Source organism: Zootoca vivipara, chromosome 4, assembly GCF_965207765.1.
Source record: "Zootoca vivipara chromosome 4, rZooViv2.hap1.1, whole genome shotgun sequence".
Classification (NCBI taxonomy): domain Eukaryota; kingdom Metazoa; phylum Chordata; class Lepidosauria; order Squamata; family Lacertidae; genus Zootoca; species Zootoca vivipara.
The window spans coordinates 81396453-81411690 of record NC_142587.1 but is presented as its reverse complement, the minus strand read 5'-3'; the positions used below and the strand labels follow the sequence as shown (position 1 = coordinate 81411690).

General features: G+C 42.2%; 1 protein-coding gene across 3 annotated transcripts in view; it reads right to left on the bottom strand.

The window, feature by feature from the left end:
- The window catches only part of XPO4 (exportin 4), a 65265-nt gene that overhangs the window by 39500 nt on the left and 10527 nt on the right, over positions 1-15238 (bottom strand). The window contains exons 1-4 of one of the 3 annotated variants that reach the window (XM_088668287.1): positions 14065-14175; positions 9268-9373; positions 7890-8031; positions 6467-6605 (exon numbers count right to left, since the gene is read on the bottom strand). In XM_088668287.1, coding sequence (XP_088524413.1) covers positions 6467-6605; positions 7890-8031; positions 9268-9361 — 375 coding nt within the window. In that variant the 5' untranslated portion in view covers positions 9362-9373; positions 14065-14175. Of the gene's footprint in view, positions 1-6466; positions 6606-7889; positions 8090-9267; positions 9374-14064; positions 14176-15238 lie in introns of those variants that run through there. The other 2 variants (XM_088668288.1, XM_035115093.3) reach the window with 2 other exon arrangements.

Sequence of the window (15238 nt, the reverse complement as noted above, 5' to 3'; positions counted from 1 at the left end):
CCTGAAGGAGTGTTTCCACCCCATCATTCTGCCCGGACACTGAGGTCCAGCACCGAGGGCCTTCTGGTGATTCCCTCGTTGCGAGAAGCCAAGTTGCAGGGAACCAGGCAGAGTGGAACGCCCTCCCATCAGATGTCAAAGAGAAAAGCAACTACCAGACTTTTAGATGACATATGAAGGCAGCCCTGTTTAGGGAGGCTTTTAATGTTTAATAGATTACTGTATTTTATTTTTCTGTTGGAAGCCGCCCAGAGTGGCTGGGGAAACCCAGCCAGATAGGTGGGGTATAAATAAATTATTTATTTATTTTATTTATTTTATTTATTTATTATTGATGTATTTTCATTTTTCTTCAAAACACTATTACAATAGTAACAGGAGCACAGATGCCTGAAGACGGCTAAATTTGGCAACACTTCTTGAAATTGCATTGGGTTATATATTTTTATACAGTTTACACGTATTTGTATTTATATAGGTTTCTTACTGAACCATGCCTTGTTTATTTATCTTTCTACTAAATTACCTGCTTTAACACATGAGGTTTCCTTGCGCCATCCGTCTGTGGGGTATGCAATTTTGCTTCCCCTTGCTTTCCCCTTGCAAGTTGTGGGTGGAAAGCACCAACATTACTAATCTGGGCCATAGAGAAGCAGCCCCTTGGGCTCTCGTTTGCTGTTGCACTATTTCCAGCTCCGATTTATAAAACACAGGTTATTTTATTTTACGTTTTCATTTACTAAATTTATATACCGCCCATTGTCTGAAGATTACAGGGTGGTTTACAACATAAAAACATGCACCCAAAAGACCCCTCACAAAAATGTGTAGCATAATAATACCGTATTTTTTGTTCCATAAGACGCACTTTTTTCCTCCTAAAAAGTAAGAGGGAATGTCTGTGCGTCTTATGGAGTGAATGCATGGTCCCCGGAGCCGAATTGCCCAGGGGTTAAAGGCAGATCCTGCTCTTTTTTCTTTTTTAAAGAAAGAGCTAAAGGCTAACAAGAGGGAAAGAGAAAGGAACCCGCTCAGCAGCTGATTGCAAGAGATCGGAGAGGGAGATAAGAGAGCTAGCTCCCTTCACGGCCCCTCCCAGCCCCTTGCCTAGGCTTCAATTGTTGTCAGAGGGAGACATGTGACTGGCTGATTAGATTATCTGTCTGGAAACTGTAGAAATTGGTCCCTTTCCTAGAACAGCTGCAGAACTGTGAGTTGAACCCCGTAAAAACAGGATTTTTTTCCTTTGCAAGGAAACTCAGCAACTTTGAGCTGATCCTAAAAAATGGAGCTTTCCCCCGTTGCAAAAAAGATGCACAACTCTGAGCTGACCCCCCCCCCACAAAAAACGGGGCTTTTCCCATTTGCAAAAAAAGATGCACAACTTTGAGCTGATCCTTTAAAAAATGGAGCTTTCCCCCTTTGCAAAATAAGCTTCCTCAAATATTGGGGTGGGGGCGGGCAAAGGCACCTAGGCCTCTAAGAGTTGGCTGCTATGCCTAGGACAATTCAAGAAAGCAAAAAAAAAAATTCGTTTTCCTCCTCTAAAAACTAGGTGCGCCTTATGGTCAGGTGCGCCCTATGGAGCGAAAAATACGATGATTTAAAAATAACACACTCACACCCCACGTACGTTTAAAAGGACATAAAACAGCAAAGGCCTGGTTGAAGAGGAATGTTTTTCCCTGGCATCTTTTACAACTGGAGTGAAGGGACAGGACCTTTCTAGATCATAAAACTTAAGATCTGTGTGCCCTGAGGGAAGGAAGAAGAGAAGCAGCCCAGGCTGCTATGGGCCGCATACCACTGCTCCTTAAGCAACTATCAGGTCACTTGAGCCCCTTCACCCTCTTGCTACTTCAGATCTGTGTGCCCCAAAGGAAGGCAGATGTGAGGAAGGCCCAGACCAGGGAGACTGGTCCCCAAAGGACCATCAGTCAGCCTGGAAGGACTCTGCTCTACCGTTCTGTATCATGTGCTTTGATATTTTAAGATTGTAAACCATCTTGGGTGACTTGGCAACAAGGTCATGTATAAACACAATAAATAAAATGTTTCAAGAATCCACTTCTGCTTTTTTTCGGTACAAAGCCTTAGGGGTTCCATTGCTTCATAGCAGAACTTTTATCGGGGGGGGAGGGGGGGCTTATCAGTTCCAATATGGCCGAACTGTCCTATGTGTACTGAACTATATTCAAGACTACAATGTGATGCCCTTTCTATCAGTGGCTGCTACCACGTTTTGATGTCAACCTCTGTTAAAGTTAGCAGCGCTGGAATCGAGAAGTGTTTGCCAGCATTCACTGTGCAGCCTGTTTTACAAATTTACAAGGCACGTCATGGACAAAATTGCCCCGAGTGAGAGCCTGCCTTCTTGCCTGCTTCAGTGACGGGAACAATATATTCCTAATGGCACGATTTCTAACTGTCATCCATTCCACTTTATTCTGTCTATAACAAATGAGATAGTTTTGCGTGGTGATGCTGCTGCAATTTTCCTCTGAAACTGTTTGGTCTGGTTCTCAATACAGTGGAACCTCGGTTTATGAACACCTCAGTTTACGAATTTTCGGTTTACGAACGCCGTGGACCCATCTGGAACGGATTAATTCACTTTCCATTACTTTCAATGGGAAAGTTCGCTTCAGTTTATGAGCAGACTTCCGGAACCAATTACACCCATGCTTCGGATTAAGTACGCTTCAGGTTGAGTACTCCGCGGACCCGTCTGGAACAGATTAATCCACTTTCCATTATTTTCAATGGGAAAGTTCACTTCAGTTTATGAACGCTTCAGTTTATGAACAGACTTCCGGAACCAATTACACCCATGCTTCGGATTAAGTACGCTTCAGGTTGAGTACTCCGCGGACCCGTCTGGAACAGATTAATCCACTTTCCATTATTTTCAATGGGAAAGTTCACTTCAGTTTATGAACGCTTCAGTTTATGAACAGACTTCCGGAACCAATTGTGTTCATAAACCGAGGTACCACTGTACATAAAGAAGCAGCTTGCTTGCATGTTCTCAGATCCTCTTGTTCCACTTCAAAGAGTTACCCCTCTATACATTTGCTAGTAGGTTAGGGTTTTTAAGCTTTTAAATTTCCAAAATCTGAACTTGCTCTATGCAAGTTCAGATCCCACAAGTAACTTCCTTTGCACATTTCCACAAAACATTGCGTCCAAATGGACATACTGGTACTATGGTAGTGCTACCGTTCCAAAGCAGAACACTAACCAGCTTCAAACAGTGGGGTGCGATCCTGGTTTGGAGGGCAGGAACAAACCATAGTTTAATGTTCAAAATGCAACAATAAAAGTAGCAACTTGATCTGCAAAGTGCAAGGGGGGGGGGAAGGAACATTAGGCTGGTTCGTGTAGCAGCAAACCACAGGTTGGTGCTATAGCTGAATGAAGCTGATATCTCTCATGCTATTAATAAGGCACCCCATAGGACACAAAATGTAACAGCTGGCTCACAAATTTTCACTGAAATTTTTGCTTCATGATTGTACTTAAAATAAATTCAATTTTTTAAAAAAACAAAACTGGGATGAGATTTTGTTCAATTACAAATTGTTTTTTTTTAATTGCTTCCTTAGAACACATTTTATGCAGTAGGGGAATAAATTTTTAGTTCCAGTTTATAGCAATCCTTTACTGAAATGCTGATTTCAACCAGTTCCAAAGTTTTCCACAGCCCATCATGAACACCTTTACCCTCCTCCTCTGCTTTGAAACTTTCCAGGAGTACACAGCTCACTCAACACATTAGAAGCAGTGTTTGACATATTGAACAGACTATTTTTATGTATTAATATGAGGCAGCTCCCCAGGCAGCTAGAAGCAAGCGCACGCACGCACACACACACGCACACACACACACGAGAGTATGATGCATTTGCACTTTAGGTCTCAGAAAGGGGAATCCTTCAAATAGCAAAAGCAGAAAGAGTACCAAGGGCCAAGGCCAAGGAACTGCAGGCATCTGTGGTTAAGAGGAGTCTCTCCCACATACATTTCCTCAGCATCTTGGAATCAGTGATGGAAAGCATGAATTAAGCTGACTAAAATTAGTCACTGGCTTTTTAGCAGAAGCTCTGTCCATCAGAGACTGAAGCAGGCTATAGTGCAACAGATTACAAGAGGTAGAAACTTCCATGATGGGTGTTTCTAGTTATATAAGCAGTTTGGTCCACCCTCCTCAACTCAGAGAACAAGTGAATGGTGTTTTAGACACCTTTGTATAAGATGTATTTTGCAGTTCGTCAAGGGTTTTTTTGAATAACCAGAAATGTGTAAACCTCTTCATCAATGATGGTCAATGAGTAGGATTAGGCCCCTGAATCAATTCTATGTGGTGCCTTTTAAGGGCTCGGAAAAAAAATTGCCCAATTTTACTTGTAAGGAATAGAAAAATGTTTTCCAGCTATAAAGCAGAAATAATCAACACATGCAATATTGCACCTCTTTCCAATTTGGTACGCAAGATCCGTGTAATTAAAAATGCACGTGTTTGCATAGAATGGTACACTTAAGTACCGTGCACTCACTCTGTAAAAGTGAGAAACATTTTGTGTTTGATAAAACTCAAGTAATTGTGGAGACTAATTCACAAGTGGTTCAATTTGTGTGGCAAGATACACACTTCCAACCCCTGAGCAATGATCCGGAGAAGATCTGTCCCCAAGAATTGCTCCTGAAAAAAAAGAGCTGATCCAGCACTGCTCTATATCACACGCAGGACTTTGTTGGGTTCTTTGGAAAAACTCAAGAGTGCTCTTTGATCTGGCTGTTATTGCGTGATGCAAATCTGGGGCCTCTTCAGTTGTTACCCCAATTGCTCCCACGCTGGTCTAATGGCTTCCCGCATAGCTTCTCTCCCGAAAACAAGGATGGGGAACCCTTCTCAGTCCAAGGGCCTTATTCTACTGTGTACAACATTCTAAGGGCCACATGCCAGCAGTGGTCAGGGCCAGAGGGAAAGTGGGGAGAGCCAGAGTCCCTTTGTATAGTGGGCTACATTCCAACTATGCAAAAGCCAGCAGTTCCTATATAGTCGAACGGAATCCGTTTCGGAAGTCCGTTCGACTTCCAAAACGTTCGGAAACCAAAGCTCGGCTTCCGATTGGCTGCAGGAAGCCAATCGGAAGCAACGGAAGCTATTCGGGATCCAAAGCATGACTGTACATGTGTACACATACACATACACACACACACACACACACCTCTTCAGGCAATGATTTGGGTTTTATACATATTTGGGCTTTTTTGCAGCACTGCAATAGGAGCTGCATTATTCTCACTACACCCCCTTCAGTATTTTTTGTTAGTCGGCTCGCAGAACCTGTAGCACAGATTTCATCTGGGGAAAACAAACATACAAATCTTATCTTTGGACAAGCATTAGTAGCAGATAAGCATTTCAACTTATTTGGCTTTAACTATGAAAGGTTTCAGTTTGAAATCTAGATGGCTTATTTCCACAACGGAACTTTTTAAACCTTATCTTCTGGCTTAGTGTGTGGAATTGAACTCTAAAGGCACACAAGTGGAAATAAGGTACTGGAAATCTATTTAGAGCTTCAGAGAGTGTGGAGGGTATTTCCTCATTGGATTCTAAGAATGTAACACGAGTAAATTTTGTATTGCCATTTTCAGTTCTGTGCCGGCACACACACACCCCTTCGGCCCAACCACACCACTTCCCTGGGGAATGGAAAAGGTCTTTCCTCAGACAATTCCAACAGCTGAATCATAGACAGGACACAGCAAGGGACAGATGCAAATTGAACTGAGTGCAAGGGAAGCAATGCTTGCCAATGGAAAATCCACTTTGATATCAAACTGTTGTGGCCCTTCAAACAAGTTCAGTGCTTCAGTGTTAACATTCAAATGAAGTTGTCACATTAATAATTTGAATGAGAGCTCTACAATAAATCACTGGGAGAATAACATATCACTTGTGTTGTATTTAAGTGTCAAATTTAAATCAAAGCATAATGATCTCACTTCGTGGTAGAGTACTGGGATTTAACTTATTACCATACAATTTCACAATTGCTAGTTCATTTTTCCCACTTAATGACAAACTTCTACTCAAGCAACACTTCGGCATGGCCTACAGATGCAGCAGGATGAAGTGGTCAAGTGGGCTGTAAGTCTGCAAACTACAGGTTTTAGCAATCCTTACCAAGTAAAGCTCCAGAATATCAGAAAAAAATGATATTCCATCCCACTCCACTCTCTGCTGTGCTAACTTTCTACTTGCAGGAAAATCATAAGTATATGATTTCTCAGATGCAGACTGAAGAGACCTAGTGTACTTCTGCAACCACAGTCTGCTGCATGGGTAGACCAGGCCTCAGTGCAACTCACCGGATTCAGTTTTTAAGTGTCTTGAGTTTGTGAGGAAAGGTTTGTGAAGATGGGTTGAAATACATTTTAAAACGCAGGAACTTACCACTGTGGGGTTGCCGCTGCTTATCAACTGGCTGACTTCATGAAAAATACTCTTGCATTCAATTGATTTGTCTAAGGACCCTCGTTTCACTATTACCGCTACGGCTAACAATATCTGCTCCCGCACATACTTCTGGAGGCTGCAAATAAAATTTTCAAAAAATTAATATTCAAAATCAAGGCAACCATTCTAAGACTTTTAAGTAAAATCCTTAGCTGTACTGCTTTTGGAATAGAGCAGGAATAGGAACCTTTGGTCCTCTAGATCAGTGTTTCCCAACCTTGTGCCTCCAGATGTTTTGAGACTACAATTCCCATCATCCCTAGCTAGCAAGACCAGTGGTCAGGAATGATGGGAATTGTAGTCCGAAAACAGCTGGAGGCACAAGGTTGGGAAACACTGCTCTAGATGTTGCTGAACATCATCCTTGGCCATTGTTCAGTAACATCAAGTGGACCAAAGGTTCTCCCACCCCCACCCCTGGAACTGAATTGTTTGGCCTGCTGCTGCTTTGCGCCTGGTTCTCTTGTGCATTAATTGTTGCACGTTATCTAGAACATTAGCTGCAATCTCTGAGAGATGTTTCTTTTAAGTTAATGCAAACTTCTTTAGCCCCTATGGTATATAATTCCCCGTGGTTAATACAAGTAGCACAGACAGCATCCATCTGACTGAATAGAATTCCAGTGATTTTACAATCTCATAGAATTGTAAAGCTGGAAGGGAACCTGAGGACCATCTAGTCCAACCCTTGAAATAGCAGGAATATGCAGCTGTCCCGTACAGGGATCGAACCTGCAAGCCTGGAATTATCAGCGTCATGCTCTAAACGGCTGGGCAATGTCAGCTGATTGGAAGCAGCGCGGAGTTCAAACCTGCTGTGCTCCGTTTTGGCAGCGTGCTTCCTGTGGGGAATGCGCTGGCAAAGCAGAAAACCCTGCAGATAATAGACGTGGTTTGACAGCCAATTCCTCTTCCCAGGGAACTCTGGGAACTGTAGTTTTGTGAGGGGAATAGGGGTCTCCTAACAACTCTCAGGAGGCTTAAAATACTACAGTTCCCAGGATTCTTTGGGGGAAGCTGTGACTGTTGAAAGTGGCATGCTACTGTTTTATACATATATGCAGATCAGGACTCAAGTCATTGGTCCATCTAGTCAAATCTTGTCTACTATGGTTGGGAGCAGCTCTCTACAGCTCTCTGGCAGGGAGATTTCCCTGTCACCTGCTACCTGAAACCCGCAGCTTTCTGCATGCAAACCACATGATCTTATCACTAAACTATGCTCCTCCCCATGAAAACAGGAGGCATTTTCTCATTGACTGGGCTCCATATTTTTGAACAGGAACACTTACAATATTTTTTTAGAAGTGGCACCCTTACAAAAGTTTTTATTTTTAGCAGTAACATACATTGTACTTACTTAGGTCTTTGTAAGACGTATGTTAAAAGGAATGTTCGTAGGGACTCGATGCTACTTTTTTCCAACAGAATCCATTCTCGCACAACTGCTTCCATTATCGCCGTGGCAGCTTGAAAAAGTACATAGTCCACTTTACTAGTTTCTGCCGGAGAGATCCAAAATGGTAAGTTTGCAATCCACAGGAACTAACCTAGAAGGCACTGGTTACACAAACCCGCCAGTTAGCACAAACCGAGCATGTTAAAAGGGTTTCCCAATCAGAATTAAGTGGCAACTGGCAGGTCATACTGTTTTTTCATTTGCTTCCCTACCTGATGCCCTCTAGATGCTCCCATCAGACACAGCCAGCACTGCGTGGAGGGTGCCAGGTTAGAGAAAGGTGATTTAGAGCAGGCTTCCTCAACCTCAGCCCTCCAGATGTTTTGAGACTACAATTCCCATCATCCCTGACCACTGGTCCTGCTAGCTAGGGATCAAAAACATCTGGAGGGCCGAGGTTGAGGAAGCCTGATTTAGAGCATCATTTTTGGGTGCCCTTGCTTTTTCAAGCCAGGTGGATGCCAACTAGAGACAAAAGGCAGGGTCTACTCTGTAGACCCTGGCGTGCTCTGGTCCATCGGGTCACAAAGAGTCGGACACGACTAAACTATTAAACAACAACAACAACTCTGTGTATGGCTCTGCTGGACACTGTCCAGAGCCTTTTCTGTACTGGCACCATGTCTTTGAAATACCTTCCCGAGAGAAAACTCCTTGGTGCGTACATCACTGTAATTTAGGTGCCATGTAACTCAGTTTTTTGTTCAATTTGGCTCTTTTATGTTTGTAAGCTGCTCTTTTAATTAAACAGCAATTTTTTAAAATGTAATTTTTGTTTCATTTTGTTTTAATATCTGCCAATTACTGTAGGCTACTTTGAGCACCATTGGTGGGAAAAAGCAAGACAAACATATTTAAAAACTCAAAACCATCACCACCAGAAGCAACTAATTCATAACAAAATGACACCACAGGGTGCCAGGGTAGTGACAATGATTTACAGAGAATTACATAAATTGGTGTCCTGCTTGTTTCAGCTGGAAAAAGAGTGGACTTGCTGGTTCCTAACTCAATTCCCCCCGTTTCTGTGAATACTGACCTTTCAATCAGGGGCTGAGGAGCCCCACTGATATCTGGGGCAACTCACTCCTTGGTTAAGTGTGCAAAGGACTACAGTGTGAAAACCCCAGGTCCAATCTGGCATGCAGACAGCAGCATTTCTCAAACACACCAACACACAAAACCCATCAGGAAGCAAGTGATGTAATGGGCCAATCAATCTGTCTTAGTGATACACTTTGAATATTCAGCTGAGTACACACATTACCTAAGGACTTACCTAAAATATGCTTGCAAACAGCAAATGGCGATTTTGATTTTCTAAATGATAAGAATATGTGTTCAGCATGCTGACGTTGTTCATTATTGACCATGGAAGGTGGTGCCTAAAGAGAAAATAGTTTGCGTTAATATATTGGGGGGGGGACCTTCTGTTTCCAGTGAAAACCCATGTTAAGAATAACCACAAGTCCCTATTTTCATGGGCAGAAAGATGACTACACTTAACTGAAGGCAATTTTAGTGTGTTTTTCTTTAAAATAATAATATAAAAGATTATGATGATCAGATTTTTAAAATATATATTTATAGCACCTTTTCACATTCATGATCCCAGGATAGGCTATAAAACAACAAGCAAAAACATTAATCAGCATTCAAATATAATTACGGAAATTCCCTAAAACGGATTCACAGACAGCCTGTGATTCAGATCCATCCCAAGAAATACAGCAGCAGCAGTCTTTATGAGCTCACAACAGAACAACTCCCAGTAAAAGCCAACACACGGCTTCTTCAGTTCATTCATTCTTGCCAAGAGCACAGCAAATAGCTTACTCAGCTGAATGGCCAAGAGAACTTCAAATACTGGTAAAAGAATTTAGTATCAAAAATACTGGTGTTAAAAGGAGTCAGCTAAGACTTCTGGGTTCCAGCTAGGGCTCCAGGTAGTATCCTTGCTACCTACAAACTGATTCTTGTTGATCAGCCATTATTACCTTTTCTTGCACTGAAGACATATTTGGTCCTCGACTTGGAGAACCTGAATATGGTAGTACTGTATCATATTTCCTAGAGCACGTTCGTTTTAAAGGGGGGGGGAGAACAGCAATGTTGCAAACTGAAGATTCGTTAGATCTGAACTTTCAAGAAGCCAACAACAAGGCATTTAGTAGTAAAATATTGCCCTCTAGTGCAGTGGCTCCCAAACAGACCACTTGAAAATTGGAGGACCACTTGATGGTTGTTGTTTTCCTGCCCGCAGCTGCAACTGTAATGTGCTGCATTGAATGCCGTATTGTTTTTAATTGTATTTGTATCGCTTCTTTTCTTTCTTTCTTGCATTTTATTGCAGTGCAATTTGAATTTGATAGAATTAAAATTTTGTGTGTTCTTCACAGACACACTGTAGAGGGATAGCTCAGACAGTAGAGCATGAGACACATTGAGTGAAAGATCCCCACGTTGCAGAGGGTTGGACTATATGATCCTTGTGGTCCCTTCCAACTTTATAATTCTATGTACATAACAGGTCACCTGACTGAAGCTTCCATTCCAGGGTTTTGGAAAACTCCTGCTCTACTGTAAAGTCAGCACATGCCATGTGAAAACACACAACACAATGCAACTTCCCAACAAAGTCTGGTCAGCTTAAGGTTTTGATGTTCTACAAATCATTCTGATAACAATCGTTGTTTTTTATTCATAATAATAATTCCATTTCTTCACCAAAAGGACCCCCGTTTGCTTACAGCGATTTAAAAACACAGTTTAAAACTGTGGCAAAAATTGTGTGTGTGGGGGGGGTGAGGATCCTGAAATTAAATACAGTCGTACCTTGGAAGTTGAACAGAATCTGTTCCGGAAGTCCATTCGACTTCCAAAACATTCGAAAACCAAAGCATGGCTTCTGATTGGGTGCAGGAGCTTCTGACTGCTTGCAAACCACACTGATTGCTTGCAAACAAAATATTCTTTGCTATTGTACTGTTATGAGTCGCTGGCTACAGAGAAATAATTCTTTTACCCGAGTTCCAGGTTGCTCATGATTATAAAGAATATATTTCTTAGGAGTGCAGACTGAATGAGGAAATAAGAATGCCTCCATTGGCAAAAAAAGCAGGCAAGTATATTTTTATTGGTGCAAAATATAACAAGTGCTCTGTAATTTTACTTAAAAAACAGGTCAATGAGGAGAGAGCCTATACCAGGCACCCCCAAACTGCGGCCCTCCAGATGTTTTGGCCTACAACTCCCATGATCCCTAGCTAACAGGACCAGTGGTCAGGGATGATGGGAATTGTAGTCCAAAACATCTGGAGGGCCGAAGTTTGGGGATGCCTGGCTTATACAAACACTCTGCAATAAGCAGAAAGGAGGATATTTGAAAGCAAACAATATATAGAAAAGAATAGGCAAAGAAGCCATAACAGGACATAAGAACAATATTTTTTTTAAAAACAAGTCCACTTTGAACTTAGGAAAACTTTACCTAGATCTCTACACAGCCAGACTATTGCCAATAGAGACACACACGACTGTGATGTTGCAAGGATTAATGAGAAGGATTACAAACAACATACAATTAAAGAATAATGATGATGCAACCCAAAGGGCATCTTCTACAACAGGGATGGGGAAGCCTGCATGCCTCCAGAGATTGCTTCTTGGCTGTTTGGCTAATATGAGGAGTCTTATCATGGCAATGGTGCCCACCTGAGAGATGGCAGAACTGAGTTCCAGCGAGTTCAATCTGAAAAAGCCCTGACTACTCCCATAAATCCAAGCCAGCATGGTCAATGGTCAACCCCTAGCAGAGTTATTAATGGGGCTCAGATATAGACAGGTACTCACGTTGGATTTACAGAAGCTGTTCAGTCTAAGTACCTAAAGCAATTTTTTTCTGTTCCATCCTGTGTTCCAAAAGCCTCATTGCACTTGGAGGCAAATCTCCCCTCTGCTGAATTACATATTTGGTGTAGGTAGGACATTTAATTATTTGCTTCGGCTAAATTTAAACCCCACCGGTCTACTACCCTTAGTATCGCAAGATTGTCATAAGAATGCTTGGACTAAAATGGTCAACCAAAAGCTTGACTTTTCTGGTTTATCACCACAACAGTTAACACTGGGCTTCAGTAAAGCGAACAATTTAATTAAACAGCACCTATATGATATTGATGGGATGCGGGTGGCGCTGTGGGTTAAACCTGATCAGAAGGTATGCGGTTCAAATCCCCACAATGGGGTGAGCTCCTGTTGCTCGGTCCCAGCTCATGCCAACCTAGCAGTTCAAAAGCACGTCAAAGTGAAAGTACAGTGGTGCCCCGCTTAACGAATGCCCTGCTTAACTAAATTTCCGCTTAACGAAAGGTTGTTTCTAGTGGAGGTTGCCTCGCTAGATGAATTTGTTTTACGAAAAATTCGTCTAGCGAATCGCGGTTTCCCATAGGAATGCATTGAAATTCAATTAATGCGTTCCTATGGGCAAAAAAATTTCAACTTTTTTTCAATGCATTCCTATGGGATTCGCTAGACGAATTTTTCGTTATAAGAAAAGACCCGTGGAACGAATTAAATTCGTCTAGCGAGGCACCACTGTAGATAAATAGGTACCGCTCCGGCGGGAAGGTAAACGGTGTTTCCTTGTGCTGCTCTAGTTCGCCAGAAACGGCTTTGTCATGCTGGCCACATGACCTGGAAGCTATACGCCGGCTCCCTCGGCCAATAATGCGAGGTGAGTGCCGCAACCCCAGAGTCGGTCACGACTGGACCTAATGGTCAGGGGTCCCTTTACCTATATGATATTGAGCGACAGAATAATTTGGCCACAATTTTGATATGTTAGCACCCTATTTGCAAAATTTAACTTTTCCAAAATACAGGCACGCTTTCCTTATGCAAGATTAAATATACTGCCTTCAGCTGTACTTGAGGGTCGATTTAAAAAAAAATTGTTGGAAAAACGCTTATTATTATACTGTAATAATGATATTAATTATTTGGTGTCGTCTGCAAACTTGCTCAGGATGCCCTCAAGCCCATCATCCAAGTCACTGATAAAGAATACTGTGTCCAGTTCTGGGCACCACCGTTCAAGAAGGATATTGACAAGCTGGAATGTGTCCAGGAGCGCAACCAAAATGGTCAAAGGCCTGGAAATGATGCCTTATGAGGAACGGCTTAGGGAGCTGGATATGTTTAGCCTGGAGAAGAGAAGGTTAAGGGGTGATATGATAGCCATGTTCAAATATATAAAAGGATGTCATATAGAAGAGGGTGAAACGTTGTTTTCTGCTGCTCCAGAGAAGCGGACACGGAGCAATGGATTCAAGCTACAAGAAAGAAGATTCCACTTAAACATTAGGAAGAACTTCCTGACAGTAAGAGCTGTTCGATAGTGGAATTTGCTGCCAAGGAGTGTGGTGGAGTCTCCTTCTTTGGAGGTCTTTAAGCGTAGGCTTGACAGCCATCTGTCAGGAATGCTTTGATGGTGTTTCCTGCTTGGCAGGGGGTTGGACTGGATGCCCCTTGTGGTCTCTTCCAACTCTATGATTCTATGAATCAGAACCTCATGTGCTTCTGGCTTGCACTCTTTAAAAAGATTTGAGGTTATTACCCCTCTACTGCTATCCATGCCAGGTCGCTCAACCAATGCTCTTCTAGCCAATCAAAATAACCAGGTGACAGCAAAAACTGCAAATAAAATTAGCAGGGGCAATTAGAATAAGATCTATTATTTGATTATTGATGTGAACCACCAGAATACATTTTGTATAGTTAAGTTTTTGCCTCTATCTTCAGTATATTGTATTTTATTTTATTGCTATGGCTGCTGCAAATAAAAATTCTTCTGATTCTGGTCAATGGTCAGTGTAGCATCTGAAAGGTCAGAGTCCCTGTCCGACCACACAAACTGATCAGAGGAACAGGTTTAAATAATCTTGTAAAATAATCACATGCAGGAACCCTCCTAAGGAATCTATGTGGCTCAAGATCAGCAACAGTCCCAGGCAAGAGCCACCAAATGAATTTTCTGCAGTGCCCTTCTGCAACAGGCCACTAAACATACACTCACATATTAAGTTTCCAAGGAATCTTGAAGGGCAGCCCCATGCATAATGCAATGCAGTAGTCTTATCTCTTGTGGACATGGGAGAATGCATCACTTTGGCAAGGCTCTCTGGGTCCAGGAGGGGTCATAGCTGGTTTGCATCACTTCTTCACTTCATCACCAAATTATACTTCATCACTTCTATTTGGGATAAGAGGTTTTCAACAGATAGAAAGACTGGACCACAAATTACAAGGACTGAAACGGCATACCATCCCTGTTCTGCAAACACAGGTGTGAACTTGCTCTATTGTTGTTGAGTCATTTAGTCGTGTCCGACTCTTCGTGACCCCATGGACCAGAGCACACCAGGCACTCCTGTCTTGCACTGCCTCCCGCAGTTTGGTCAGACTCATGTTCATAGCTTCGAGAACACTGTCCAACCATCTCATCCTCTGTACACATGTTAAATGTGTAAACCCCTCTATACACATGTTAAATGGTTCAGAAGAAGCTGTAAGTTATTTGGTTCTCATGCATCAGGAATGAGAAGCCTGTGATCCTGCAGGTTTTTGTTGGCTAGGGTTGATGGGAGTTTCAGTCCTACAACATCTGGAAGGTCACAGGTTCCCCACTCTTTGAGCGCTTATTTGGCAAGTGACGATTTTTAGTAGTGTTCCTAATTGTAAGTTTAAATTTAACAATGAACTTAATGTAAATGAACTAAGTCATACTCCAGCTAAAATCAATGGGTTTGACTAAGTCCACTGATATCAGCTGGTCTACTCTGAGTATGACTTATGAGTCAAAGAATCAGAATTGTAGAGTAGGAAGGGACCACAAGAGCCATCTAGTCCAACCCCCTGCAATGCAGGAATCTTTTGTCCAGTGTGGGGCTTGGACCCATGACTCTTAAGAGTCTCATGCTCTACTGACTGAGCCATGAGCCATGACTTAGCTTAATACAACTAATAACAACAGCCAATACACAAGAACAAATATATCCACTTAACAACGAAGATATCAACAAGGACCTAAGTCACATGCAAGGCAGAAGATAGCAGCCACCAGTGGGAAAGGAGAAGCCAGAGAAGACAACAATTAAATCCAACACATGATAAAAGTCTGTGTCAATTATGTGTTAAAACTTCGTCCATTACCCTCTAGTCAAGCCAACTGAGTTAAAGTATGTCTCTCT